At 37.0% G+C, this 14435-nt stretch overlaps 1 protein-coding gene across 1 annotated transcript in view; it reads left to right on the top strand.

Annotated features, from left to right (window-relative positions):
- The window catches only part of CFAP47 (cilia and flagella associated protein 47), a 283396-nt gene that overhangs the window by 94357 nt on the left and 174604 nt on the right, over positions 1–14435 (top strand). Inside the window, exons 38-42 of the mRNA XM_026047310.1 lie at positions 2176–2326; positions 3222–3310; positions 5596–5679; positions 13835–13911; positions 14267–14412. Coding sequence (XP_025903095.1) covers positions 2176–2326; positions 3222–3310; positions 5596–5679; positions 13835–13911; positions 14267–14412 — 547 coding nt within the window. The remainder of the gene's footprint in view (positions 1–2175; positions 2327–3221; positions 3311–5595; positions 5680–13834; positions 13912–14266; positions 14413–14435) is intronic.

Raw genomic sequence — 14435 nt, 5'->3', positions numbered from 1 at the left:
TCAGACAACCATCTGCTTCAGATTAGTGTGGGTTGCATGTAGTGGCCTGCAGTGTGCAACTTCTTCAGGCTTACAGTATTTTCTTTAGGTCTTGAGCTCTGTAAATTTGGTAATTCCAAGCAACTTTTTTTATCCTTTTCTTCCGACCAGCAGTAGTTGGGTTTAATGGATTAGAGAGAGAAGCTGGCTGCCTGCTTTTTGGCAGATAGCGCAGGCCAATATTAAACCTGATAAACTCCCACAGTATATCAGTAGAAGTGAACATGGATGGAAGTAGCTGTTAAAAGAGGAGATGGTCGGGTCAGAGGGTGGATGTTTGAGGCAGCACGCTCCTCTGGGTCTGCTGTCCCAGGACACCTTGTCCAGCACATGCTGAAGGGCAGCCCAGGAACCCCAGGGTTGGGGGAATTCAGCAGCTGTTCCCTGGCCAGGACTGTAACATCTGGGAGCTCTGCAGCAGGGACATAAAAGCTGTAAGAGATTTTCAGAATGTCTATAATCAGCAGATCTGGGAACCGAGATGCTGAGATGTTTGGTGCTAAGGAAGAACTCTTTTGAGTGTTGCACTCGTTTCTTTTTGTCATGAAACCAGGAGAGATCAAGCTGAGTTCAGCTTTTTAAACGTGTTCATGGAGTGCCCCAAGTCAAGCAGCAGCTTCCTCTTAGAGATGATTGGAAGCTCTGTAATTTCTGGATCTATGTGAGCCTCCCAATAGGCTGCAGTGAGCTCTGGAAGTGCTGGCCTTTCCTTAAGTTTAGACAGTGCTCTAGCCAGGGTAGGCTCATGCATGTTTGAAGAAGGCTTTTGTTCTTTTCTGTGTAGCTACTTCATTTCATTTAAAATTCATGTATTTCACAACATTATGACAATTTTGGTAGGACAGATTTCCACAAAGGATTAGTTTAAATTTAACCTAACGTTGCACTACATATGCTTTTTTATCTCTATCCCAACTGCAAAATAAAATGTCAACTTAAATCTCTTCAGTTTTCATGATCAATCACTATTACTAGGCTTTTCTAAGGGATGACTTCTACTTACTGTGGGAAGCTAAAGTGACCCTTTGTTCTGGATAGCATTTGAAGAAGTTCACTATTTTATTTAAAGCCTAGTTTAATGTGGTATTTTACAGAGCCTGCCCTTCAGAATGCATTTTGTAACTAAATTGTCCAAATTCAGTTTTGCCAGCCTTTCAGAAGTCATTTCAATTTGTTAAACAGAGCTCCCTGATAGTGATGAAACATCCATGAATATATTTATTCTTTATTTCACTTCAGATGATTGTGGTTCAGGTGATTGTGGTGCACTGTGATTTGAGCAAGTGTAGATAGCACAGATGATTGTTATATATTCATTATCAATTTTGATATCTCTTTAATTTTTATTGTTTATTTTAAGGAAGCTTGGTTTCTTTGGGGTGATTGCAAAATTGTCAGTTTCATCAGGTATAAATATTGTAGAATTACTTTAATATTGAATTAAATATTGTGAAGATGATTTGTAATCTACTGATTGCAATACAAAAAGACCTGGAAAAAATGATGGTTTTAAGCTAATATTTAAAATGTGAACAGCCATTACATGTGATTTTAATAGACAGCTAGAATGTTGACCACAAAACAAGTAATTTGCAAATCAGTACATTTTTGAAAAAAGCTGAGGAAAGTCCTTCTTGAGTTGAGTGGATCCCAGAGCTAGGAGAGATGTATATTTATAAACTCTCCCTTTCTTTGTTTTCCTTGCCATCCACTGAAGTGGGGAAATGGCAGCAGGAAAACAGCCATGGAGGGTCAGACCAGTATTTTGTCTCCTGCTGTAGTCAGAGGAGACATTGCCATCCAGCAGGTAGATCCCCAGGTGAGACTCATCTGTTGCATTTTAGATATGCTGAGCTCTGTGATCTCACAAAATGTAGAAAACTTGCATGTATCTCTATGTATTTATATATATATATATATATATATATATAATATTTTTAACAGTTTTTTTACTACATTGGATTAACTACATATACGTGAAAGCCTAAGCCAGTCAGGTGACTTTTCAGTTTGTATTTTGAGGTATTCTGTTAGCAACTCTAAAAGAAATAGGTCTCGTACTATATAGAGAAAGCTCTTTGTGACAACTTTAACAGCTTTAACAATTATTAATTGTTATTGTTATTTTTTACCTAGAGGGCAAGCGAGTGTAAATGTGGAATTCACTAGTCGTTTTCTGCACCCTGCTGAGGCGATGTTGCTGCTGGTTTCAAAGACCGTGGGTGGAATAGGCGGTGCCACGCTGGCCTTCTCTCTGAAAGCTAAAATCACACGTGTTGAGCCTGCCGTAAGTTTGTGTTTGTGTAATTAATCCTGCCACAAAAATACTGTTGAGTAGTATCGTGTATCAAACACAAGAGAACTGGAGTAAGATATAAAAATGGGTGATTGTTAATGCCTTTCAGCTATTAATTTTCAAGGATTCAATTTAGGCTATATATGTGCAAAGAAGTGCCTAGGGGAATAGCTGGTGATATATTAGGACCCTTAATAAATTTTAAAATTTTGCTCTGATTGCACTAAAAATTGAACTGCAGTCCTTTTAGCATATGAATGCTTTTGAAAATGTCATTGTTGTGCTGATGTGGTGATATGCCTTTTCCAGGGATTTCAGGTCAAATGGATAGCAAAGTTCTTTAGAAGCTCCTGCGTTTACTTAAGGCAATCCTTAGATCTAAGATACATTGTAGAAATAGAGCAGGGACTGGTATGCTGTCCAACATTGGTTATCAAACATTTTTCTGAACACACCTGGATAGGTCCTCTCCTGAACTCGGCGAGTGTTTGTGACATTTTTGCTTTTTGTAAAAAAAAAAATAATGGGATTGTAACAGTAGATAATGATATGAAAAAGGAAGGTTGGGATGGCAGGAAAGACAACAGAGCACATGGCAAAATCAAACAGCAAGAAAATAGCTTGATTCATGTCCCTGTGTTGTCATTCTGAAGAACATTTAAAAGGTGATGAAAGTAATTCATATTTAAAAAGAAATTGGCTTTAAGTATTCTTTACTGGGAACAAAACCTAACATTATAATTATTTTAATTCTTTAGTCATCAGTGGCTAAATACATAGTTTTATGCTTGGTCGTATTTTTCTCTTTGCCAGTGTTTAAGCATGAATATCGTTTGCAACTTTTGATGTAATTGACATACTAACTTAAATTTTTGTTCTATTTTAGGGTGTCTTAAAATGCAAATCTCCATGTTATGAACTGAAGAAAGTTATACTATGCGTTACTAATCCCTTCAGAACTGATGGCATATTCAGGTAGACAATTCCATAAAGGCAAATCTATAATGATCATGCTGTTACATCATCTCTTTTTCATCATTTTCTCCTTCTAATTAAAGAGTAAAACTTTGGGATTAAATTATAGGGATTTACATTGTCAAAATTGTTAGAAATACTCTGAAATGGAAACTTTACTCATCATAATAAGTGAATAAGACAAATAAACCTTATTTGAAATCCATCTCAGTGTAAGCAATAAGTTAGAACTTCAATGGAGTTCATGAACCTTGCTTGTATTTTTGTGTTTGGCTGAGGTGCAGCAGAACTCCGAAGAGAAATAAACCATGTTAATTAATAGTTGTGTTTTTTTTCTCCCCCAATCTGCTTTATCCTGCTGTTTTAATTATTAAACATGCAAAAGAATGATTTTCTTTTCCCTTGGGTCTAGCATTGCTATAAGGTAATGTAATGCAACTGATGTAACACCAGATGTGACACCTCCAAAGTTATAAACATTATTTTCCTAACCTGAAATGAAGAGAATACTGCACCTCTACCATCTAATTTTATGTGATCTGGCTCCGTATTTGTCTTTACTCTTTAGAGCAGTCATTCATTTATTTATGAGAATGTTTTCCATAACATGTTTTTGCTTCTTTAATCAGTTCTATGTTGTGGCTAACTCTATCGGAAAAAAAAATGTTATGGTGATTTGATAATTTAATTTTGTATATACCTTTTAATAGTTTCATGAGAAGTTCCTGAAGAAATGAGGTGTCCCTGCTTGAGCAGGGAGGGGTGGACTAGAGGTCCCTTCCAACCTTAACCATTCTGTGATTTGGGGAAATTATCTATTTTGGCCATATTTGAACCAGTAACATACAAATGAAAGATTTTTTTTTTTTAAAGCTTATTTTCAAAGTTCTAAGATATCTAGTTTTTCAAATACGTAACAAATGTCAGGTATTTACAAAAACTATATACAGTGTATCCTAAACCAGCTATTTCCTGACATTCTGCTGTTTGTTGTGATACTTGTGCTGTCAACTAAGAGCATGTCTATGTCTTCTGGTTTTACAGTTTAAGGATTATAACACTCATGTATAGATAAATATCTTAAAGATCACTGAATAGTTGTACTTCATTAAGTAAAATAATTTAAATACTTTCAGAATCCTCAGATACTTTTCTCTGTGTAGCGCTGTACCCATTTCTTACCCAGGAAGACACAAATATTTCTATGTCATAAGATATGAAAGTAACTGATAGTTTCTGTTTTTTTTTTTTTTTTTTTTTTTTTAAGAGCAGATGAAATTGTGGGGCTGAGCATCAATTTACATTGATATAAACTAATGTAGTTCCACTGAAGACCTTGAATTCAAATCTTCAGCTAGTGAAATGCTTGTTGGCATTGGCTTCTGTATTTTTGCTGTGTAACCTGTTATCTTGCTTCTGTTTCTGTTCTTCTCTGTGAGTGCAGAGAAAATGCAATATTATGGTTTGTTTAAGCCGAAAAAATAGTGTGCCAGTGCTATACAACAGAAGTTCTTCAATGTTACAGCAACTGTAATTCTTGGGTAATGACTAGCTATATGTCAATGGACTCTCCACTGCATAAAAAGGATTTAAAGAGTCCACGATGCAGTGTAGGCAAAGCAAGATAAATGTCTTTTAGGAAAAATGAAATGATTGATTAAGGTTTGCTAGGGAAATCACAACCTACTATAGTTTAGTGGATTCACACTTTAATTAGAAAAGCAAAAGAACTTGGTTTTTTTTTCTTAAAATCTCTAGGAATTCTTTACTCATTTGATTTAGTGACAATCTTAGTATAAATTACATTTTAGAAAATTGTTTTCAATTTAATAGTGTATGTGCCTTGTCTTAGTCTTTAAATGTGCGTTGTTTTTGTTTCTAAAATGTTGCTCTCTTGAAAAATACTATTCAAGTTGCATGTCATGACATGGCTGTAAGCTTACCCTCTGATTACAAATCAGTCTATGATATTAATGAGGTTTGGCATAATAACTAATTCTTAAATATATATCTCAGGAATTTCTGTGCTTACATAAGCTTTAAAAAGTCTATGTCTTAATTTCTATAAAATGTTCTGAATTCTTAAATAAGAAAGTCTATATATTTAGGGAGGAATAGGGAATCCTTTTTTTCTTTTCTTTTTTTTTTTTTTTCCCTCTTTTCTGTATTTCTGGGCATCCCCAAATGGAAATAAACAAATCTTAATGTGAAAGCTATAAGCAACTAATTTTTGTCTTCTCAAGTCATTAAAAAGGAAGTAATAATAAGTACTTGCCATATTTCAGGGTCATTCTGCTGGAATCCACAAGTTACTTAAGTCAGCCAGAGCAAGTGTGTCAAGCTAAAGAAGTAAAGCAAGAGATATTCACGTGAGTTTTAAATGTTGATTGGTAATTATACAATATTGAATTATACAGTTTTATTAATGTAATATCTTTGTGCATAGCTAGTGCATAGTAGTTATAAAGAATTTTAGATTAAAACATGATAGTATACTAGAATTATGTAATATTAAAGTATTTGTCATAAACAGTTGAGAAAAAATAAATATTTCTATTCAATTCTGAAGTGGATGAAAATTTCTGAGGATGGGTGATGAGGGAGTGGGAGCAATTTGCCACAAGGAAGATGTGGCAGAGAAATGAGTGTTTACAGCTGAAATCTTGATGATGGGGTAGAGGCCGCCATGGAGACTTAGACAGCTGAAGGAAGGGCTAATAAATGTCAGTAAGATCGACTACCTCCAGTTTATTGGGACCTTAAGAAGTAGATGGAATAGCTCTGATTCTCAGGATGAAGAAGGTCAAGATTTCAGAAACTGCAAAAGACAGGCCGTCTGGAGAACTTTGGAGTTTTGCTGGAGAATTGTGCTGGAGTCTAAAGGCTGTAGGTTCAGTAGGCTGTGGGAAAAAACAGAAATATTTTGCAAAACAGAAATGCAGAAATGAAAGTTAATTACGTGCCTGAGTAATTAGCTGACCCTAATGACCTGGGCCTAGCTGACCATAGACAGGTTTTCTGACATAGGAAATACAGAAGGAAGAGGAGAGTTCAAAGCAGCATGATTTCTTGATATTTATTACATTGTCCAAAAATTAAAGACAGTAAACACAGAAATACTTTCTCTTGGGTTATGAGTCTTGCATGTGCATCTTTCTATTTCTCCATGACTTCCATTACAAATCCCTGCTGTTTATCCTTTACAATTTTATTATTATCAAAAAAATGATAATAATATCAATATATAATATAAATCAAGCAATTTGTATTTTTGGATCAAGAAATTGGTACAGTCAGAAATCTTTATGGTGACTAAAGTGGAGAGATGTATATCAGAGAACTGAAAATCAAGGTTAGAAGGGAATGAAACAATTGCAAACCTGTTTTATTTGTTTTTGATTTTTTTTATATCGTTTTGTTGTTTTTTTAGGTAAATGCTTTCAGTGTCATTCTGTCCTCTGTGCTCTGTGAGCTGCGCTGTGTCCTGGGTGCTGCGTACTTACGCTGCCAAGTTACACATGTAACACGTGTAGACATGTGCATACGTCAGGTGTGCTGCAAGAGTCAAACTTCTTATGATTAATGATTTTGAGTTTTGAAATGAGTAGCTACATAGACTAGATGAGCTCTAGAGGTCCCTTCCAACCTTAAACATTCTGTGATTCTGTGATAGTGGCTAGTACAAAAAACTCGGATAACTATAGGCCTCTATCCAAGGGCAAACACGCATATCCATTTCATATACTGCATAATTGGGAAAAAAAATCGAAAACAGCTTGATTGTAATGATTGCATCTTCTAGTTAGATGTCCAAGTAGCTGTAGTCAGCCCACTAAGCAAATGTTGGACTGTTTTGACTGGAAATGACTTCACATCATATTTTTGGCCAAAAAGACATTTGATCTTTGCTGATGCAAAGAAGAAACAGTTGTCTGTATTCCGTGCTGTCACTTCTGTTGGCGAAATAGATGAGATTTAGAATTCAAGTACCGTTAACATATGACCCTATCTTTATATTTTAGACCTAAGCATGAGAAGGTGAACTAGAAAACTGCATAATCCTTACTCAAAATTCTCTCAGAAACAGTGATTTTCTTACACACACACACACACACACACACACACACACACACACACAATTTCATTGATGTCTACAGATTATTCCTAGTAAACTCATAGACCTAGGAAGTGGTAATGGCTTACTAATGATTCACGGGTATTCCTATTCCAAAACTATGACTAAACAGTATAATGCATTCATTTAGGTGTGGATGAATCATTAGAGTGGCTAATGGCTGCACCGGCTGTGCTGGAGAAAAAGATTTCAAATATTTTTAAGTTAGGAAAAACTCATTCTGAAAAAAATAAGGAAGAGGTAATTCATGATGCTGAGGTCAACCTTTGATGTTAGTTTATCTAATTCTTTTGCAAGGAAAATCACCAAGAATTCCAAATATTTTATATTTCCTGAGTTTTTTTTTTAACTTTCTATTCTTGACTGTTTCATGGTTCAGGGAAAGAGTTATGCTAAACAGAATGCTTGTATTTACTTATAGAATAAACAAAATTGAAGATCTAAAAGGCTGTGTTATGTCCGTACATAATATAAATTATGAAATATAGCATTAATAACCTTTTCTGCTGTCTTCAGAAAACATATTTTAGAAATACACTGCTGGGTGGTATCACAATTATGATTAATATTTCATGTGTTCAAAATTTATCTCTATTAATGTAAGTCATAGTACCTCTTTGGGTAGCTTGTTTCACTTTATATTCTAGTCTTTGTTCTGAGATCACAAGCAATATTCCACAGTATGTGGAAAGCAGCTAATATCTTACATATGACTTTTCAAAAGTTTCAGTATTTCTCTGTGCAGTAGTAAGCATTTCTTTGTATCCCTTATTTCTCTGATAAGAGGTCTCTTTGCTTTTGGCTTCCAAAGTTTATTGATGAAGTAGCTACTACTGAACTCGGTTCCCCCATGGTACCTGACGTTTTCCAGCTTTATGTTTACCTCAAAATGATATATAAAATCTGGAACTAGGAGGGACCAAGAGAGGTCATCTAGTAGATTCCACTCCAAATACAGAAAAAGAAATCATTTTCCTGATGCAAAGACATGTTGGAAAGCATAATCTCAACTCTGAAAACAGAGTTTTTGGCCTGGCTGGATCCTAGACCAAGTATTCTGAAGTGATGCACCATCGTGCATGTATGGCTACAACTACATGATCACATGATTTTGCTTTTGCATTTGACTCGATTTGTGGCATAACTACCAACATGACAAGCCTGCCACTTTATGGTATTATGTAAAAAACAATAACGAAGAACTCAGAGGTGAGGCTACTAAACTGTTTCTTTCCAATGTCCACAGAATCACAGAATATTCAAGGTTGGAAGGGACCTCTAGAGATCATCTAGTCCAACCTTCCTGCTCCAGCAGGCACACCTAGAGCATGTGGCACAGGGCGGCATCCAGGCGGGTTTGGAAGACCTCCAGAGAAGGAGACTCCACAACCTCCCTGGGCAGCCTGTTCCACTGCTCTGTCACCCTAACAGTAAAGAAGTTGCTCCTCACCTGGAGACGGAACTTCCTGTGCTCCAGCTTATGCCCCCTCGTCCTATTGCTGGCCACCAGTGAAAACAGCCTGTCCCCTTCCTCCCTCCATTCTCCCTTCCTGAACTTATACACATTAATCATATCCTCTCTCAGCCTTCTCTTCTCCAGAGAAAACAGGCCCTGCTCACTCAGCCTCCCCTCGTATGGGAGATGTTCCATTCCCTTAATCATCCTGGTTGCCCTTCTCTGGACCCTCTCGAGAAGCTCCATGTCCCTCCTATCCTGGGGTGCCCAGAACTGCCCCCAGTACTCCAGGTGCGGCCTCACCAGAGCTGAGTAGAGGGGCAGGATCCCCTCCCTTGACCTGCTGGCAACACTCCTCCTGATGCAGGCCAGGATCCCATTGGCCTTCTTGGCCACGAGGGCACACTGCTCACTCATGTTTAACTAAGTGTCAACCAGGACTCCCAGGTCCCTTTCCGTGGAGGTGCTTTCCAGCAGGTCAACCCCTAATCTGTACTGATGCCTGGGGTTATTCCTCCCCAGGTGCAGGACCCTGCACTTGTCCTTGTTGAACCTCATGAGGTTCCTCTCTGCCCAACTCTCCAGCCTGTCCAGGTCCCTCTGGATGGCAGCACAGCCCTCCGGAGTGTCGGCCACTCCACCCAGCTTGGTGTCATCCTCAAACTTGCTCAGGGTGCATTCCGTGCCCTCGTCCAGGTCATTGATGAACAAATTGAACAGCACTGGGCCCAGTACTGACCCCTGGGGGACACCACTGGCCACAGGCCTCCAACTGGACTCGGCCCCATTTATCACCACCCTCTGAGCTCTGCCATCCAGCCAGCCCTCGATCCACCGCACCGTGCACTCTAGTCCACTCTCCCGGAGCTTCCGTATGAGAATATTATGGGAGACAGTGTCAAAAGCCTTGCTGAAGTCAAGGTAGACAACATCCACGGCTCTCCCCTCATCCAGCCAGCCTGTCATCCCATCATAGAAGGCTATGAGGTTCGTCAGACATGACTTCCCCTTGGTGAATCCATGTTGACTGCTCCTCAACAGCTTCTTCTCCTTCATATGCCTGGAACTGTAAGAACTGTAAGAAGAAATCTGAATACCTTAAAATAAACCACTGCTATAATTACTTGAAGGTATCTGCACCTGCCATATACTCCATCTCAGACAGGACTCAGCACCTGGCTGCTGAGAGGCATCCTCCTTTACCAGTCTTCACCTGTAACTTGAACGGAATCTTTAGTCCATTTAATGCATGGTAACATAAATCAGTTTTAAAGTTAGCTTTGTTTTGAAAGGGTCAGATTCTCCTCACACACTCCCTCCCTTAAACTGGACCACTTCCATGACTGAGAGGCGTATTCCATGGTCTGTTGGAAGGCACTTATGTCTCTACTAGAGCACTGAGACTTTGTCATTGTGTCCACTCAGCACCTGAATAAGCTTGGTGCTGGAGATTGTATTGTATTGGCTGGAGATTGTAGGAGATTGTATTATTCTTTCATATGGTTTCCATTCATTCTTCGTGATGATGTCACTGTCGCCATGGAGGAGAACGTTTTATGTGTAAGTCCTGAAAAGACACTACTTTTTACTTAATACCCTAGCAAACTATCTGCATAGAGATTGTGGCAAAGTTAAGATTTTCTGCCAGAGTGGGTTTTTTTTTTTTTCATTAAAAGTTTTTTTTTTGAGTCAGTGTGAGGGCATATCCATCTTATCCTTCCTGTTCTTAAACACAGTGTTTTTATTCTTATTATTACACAAGTTACTATTCCTTTTGGTTTTAGAACAGTAATGAGGCACCACAAACATGTTTCCAAAACACTGTTTTCTTTCTGTTTCCTTTCATTCATCTGCATTTTCCAATCAGATGAGAATAATTTCACCTTCAGTAGAGACCTTCAATGTCATGTCAAATCAGTGAAATGAGTTTCTCTGTAATTTGTCTCTGAAAATAGGGGTTTACTCAATTCACCTCAATGAAGAAGTCTCCTGTACATTATACGGTCTCAGTGCTTAATATATTTCCTTGCAATATTCTTATTAGGTTATTTCTTCACACACAATTTCAACAGATAATTACCTATACTGTGATTCTGCTGTAGTCTCAATTTAAGCGGTCATGGGTGGGCATTCTGAATCTAAGATGAAACGCTGAAAGAGATGACTCATATGCAAAATTTATGTTTTTGTATTCATGTGAGATAAATAGTTACTTGCAAATATAGAATAAACAGTATGTTATATTCACATACTTGAGAGACCATTTTCATTTCTGAAAAATGGCCTTTAAATATAGCTATTAAAATGAGTCTCCAGGGCAACATTTCATGAGAATTTTACCAGGCCATTTATTTAAGGTTGTGATTCTTTCTTAGCCCAGCAAGATTAACAATTTATTTTAACAGAGACCCAATAGCTATCAAAAGCAATGTGTAATCGTTGTTTGCTCTAAGTTGGTTCATCAAATTTTACAGCTTTGGGAGAATGATTTTTACATATGGGTAATATTAAGCCTGAATCTAGAGCTGAAAATCTACTTGTAGTAATTCTTCGGGATGCATTACAGTTCAGTTTTGCAGCATCTGTAAGCTCTTGTGCTTGTTGTAAATGAAACAATACCATCCTTGCTCAGATGTAACTACACACTTACCTCCTGTTAAGTATGCTAGAAGCTATTTGTGAGCAAGGATTGAACAAATACAATATAAATATCTAAGTATAAAGTGATATGAGGGAAATAAAATGGGAAGAAGCAGAATCCGCTTTTCAGGTGGAGAGGAATAAACCTTTTTTTTTTTTTTTTTTTTTTTTCCCAAATATACCTGAAAAGCTATATTGCCATGAAAAGAGCAAGGTGTTCAGCTGAGGATTTTACACCCTGCTTGGATCACTGTGTGGCATAAAATTCCCACTTCAGAGAGCCAAGAGTGATATTTACCTTTGTACATATGTACGCATATATATGTGAGTGTGGTTGTAAGTTTGCTCACAAGTTTAATGTAGTTGCTGTGCTGCTGCTTTATTGCAGTTTGGTTGTTGCAGACTATTTCTTATTTGATGATTTAGATTAAAAGTTTGCATGAACTAGAATGAATTTTGATCATTGTTAACAATTTATTTGGACTAGTGAAAAATCTGTATTTTGGCTTTCACTTATTAAAAACAGGGACAACCTGCCTTGAAAACATAAGGAGTAGACTTTCTATTATTATTCAGAATGACTGTTTTGCTGGGGCTTGGTTACAGAAGTCAACTTTTTGTAAAATTGCTTCGCTATAGTAGCATGTGTTCTGATGCGATTTTACTACTGTAATGTGGGTGCCTGACTTAAAAGTCTGAATAAATTGTTATCTGAACATCCATGTTATTTTTAAGGTTGAATTTACAAAATAATTCGTATAAAATATATAAAGGCAACATATACAGGTAGATCTCTTAGAATTATTTAGTTATAAATAATAGATGAAAATGTTTCATCTGCAACTTGTGAGCTGTGTACTTTCATTAAAAAGAAAAGGTAGATGGGCCCAGTCAATATGTGTAGCCCTGCCATTTGTAATCCAAGGGCATAGTGAGAATATTTCAGTAAGTACCGTAGATGGATTATGAAAGTGCACGCATTTTGAAACAAAATTGTGTGTCTTGAAGAGTACATGGATTCATATGCAATACGTAAGTAAGAAGGATGCTGATAAACTTGTCCAAATTAATAAGGGGAATCGTTTACCCTTATGGTGCAGTAGTTTGAAAATTGAAACTGTGCTCTTTTATACTCCAAATAGAAATAATTAGACATCTTCTAAAGCTAATAGTATATCAGGCTAAATGGGAGCCATTCAGATGGATAACTTGCAGATTTAACAAATGTCAGTCTTCATAACTGTTAATATTGGAGTATGCAGTAGCTGGGTTTCCTGTAATTCTCTCTGCATGAATCAAGGTGAGGGTAAGCAATTTGCCAGCTTTGTTTGATCTTTGTTGTTCCGCTGTTCCAGATGGTAGAAGAGCCAGAGCTTAACCACAAGATAGGGTTTAAACCACAAATTCCATAGTTTGCATTAGTTCATAGTAGAGCTAGAGACTGAATCAGACCAGACCACAGCTTATTATCCTCATTTGCTAAGTAGTTCTCATTTGTATGTGACCTACTGATGTACTTTCTAATTAAATGAATAATTGTGAAATGTTTATCTATATCTGTGTAACACACACAAAGAGTAAGCTTCAAAAGAAGTTTAGGCAGGAGCAGAGCTAACATCTAAACTGTGTTCTGATAAAGGGATAAGGACTGTTTTGCAAATCAATTTCTGCGAGAAGAAGCCTGAAGACATGTCTGCAAGGGCTATGCATAGGAGTCCTAAAGTGAAAATAATGTATCTAACTGGAATTTGGTTTGGAGGCTTTCTTTTAGATTAATTTCTAGATAGCTTTTAGAGGAAAAAATAGAAAGACTGATTGGAAATCAACTGTGGGTATTAGAGGAATGCAAGGCCTGTGATCTCAGGATGCACCGGGGACAATTTCTCTTTGCATCTCTTTAGGATGTTAAACTAATAAAGAGCAAAATTAGGATTAAGTTCATTGAAAAAGGTGCTTTTGAGCAGGAATTGAGTTAAAACTCATTTTCCACTCATTATCATAGAAGGTTTTTGAAACTGGAGGGTTTTTTTATGTGAAATTGTGTATATATGATTAGTATGCAGATTGATTGAAGGTAGGATATGGTGACTGTGCTATAAATATGATTAATTTAAGTGGAAGAGAAGGCTTTTAATATCTCCGGATAGATTGCTCCAAAATTTTTTGGCTGTTTGATTGTTTTTTCTTGCAAACATTTGCTTTTCCAGTATTTATATGTAAAAAGAAGAAAAGAAGCTATCTAATATCCAGCTTCAGGTTATGTCTTTCATTTCTATTTTTTTTTCCCTTTTAGCCCAGAAAATAATGTATTAAGCTATAAAGAGAGTGCAGTACCTGAAGATACAAACGAAGAGCAAAGCAGTAATGGTTGTAAGTACCTCTTTTAAAATCTCCCTTCTGTCCCTACAGCACCATCTATAGGGACATGTAAGAGTGATGGAGTAATGGATGTGAAGGTTCTTTTTGGTAGTGAGAGGCACTCTGTTTTCCATTGTTCTATTTCTATACACAGAACAAGAATGCAGCTAATTAGGAAAATGTGTCTGTGTAATGCTTAAATCATGCTGTATTACTGCACATTCACACGTGTCATTTGGGAGTGCCTTAAATGCCGATTACCAGCACACATTGTTTACAGAATCTTTATTCTTAAGCTTCAAGTAGCTGTATCATTTTATAATTTGTGCTGTTGCGTATAAATTACCATAATAACTTATTTTAACAGCTGACCAATCCAGCCTCCTGCATGAGTTCTTCAGTCCCATGGAAATACTATGCTTGGAAGGGAGTAGTTCTGCAAACTTAGAGATTGACTTTCTTCCCTTTAACCTGGAAAAACGTTACTGCACTGTCTTTCTTGTTAATGAACAGGTAAGAATAGCCAGTGTATTCTG

The sequence above is a fragment of the Nothoprocta perdicaria genome, unplaced genomic scaffold (assembly GCF_003342845.1).
Source record: "Nothoprocta perdicaria isolate Ctin4 unplaced genomic scaffold, notPer1 scaffold_49, whole genome shotgun sequence".
NCBI lineage: Eukaryota > Metazoa > Chordata > Aves > Tinamiformes > Tinamidae > Nothoprocta > Nothoprocta perdicaria.
Note: the sequence above shows the minus strand (reverse complement) of the source record. Positions and strands in the feature narration are given on the sequence as shown.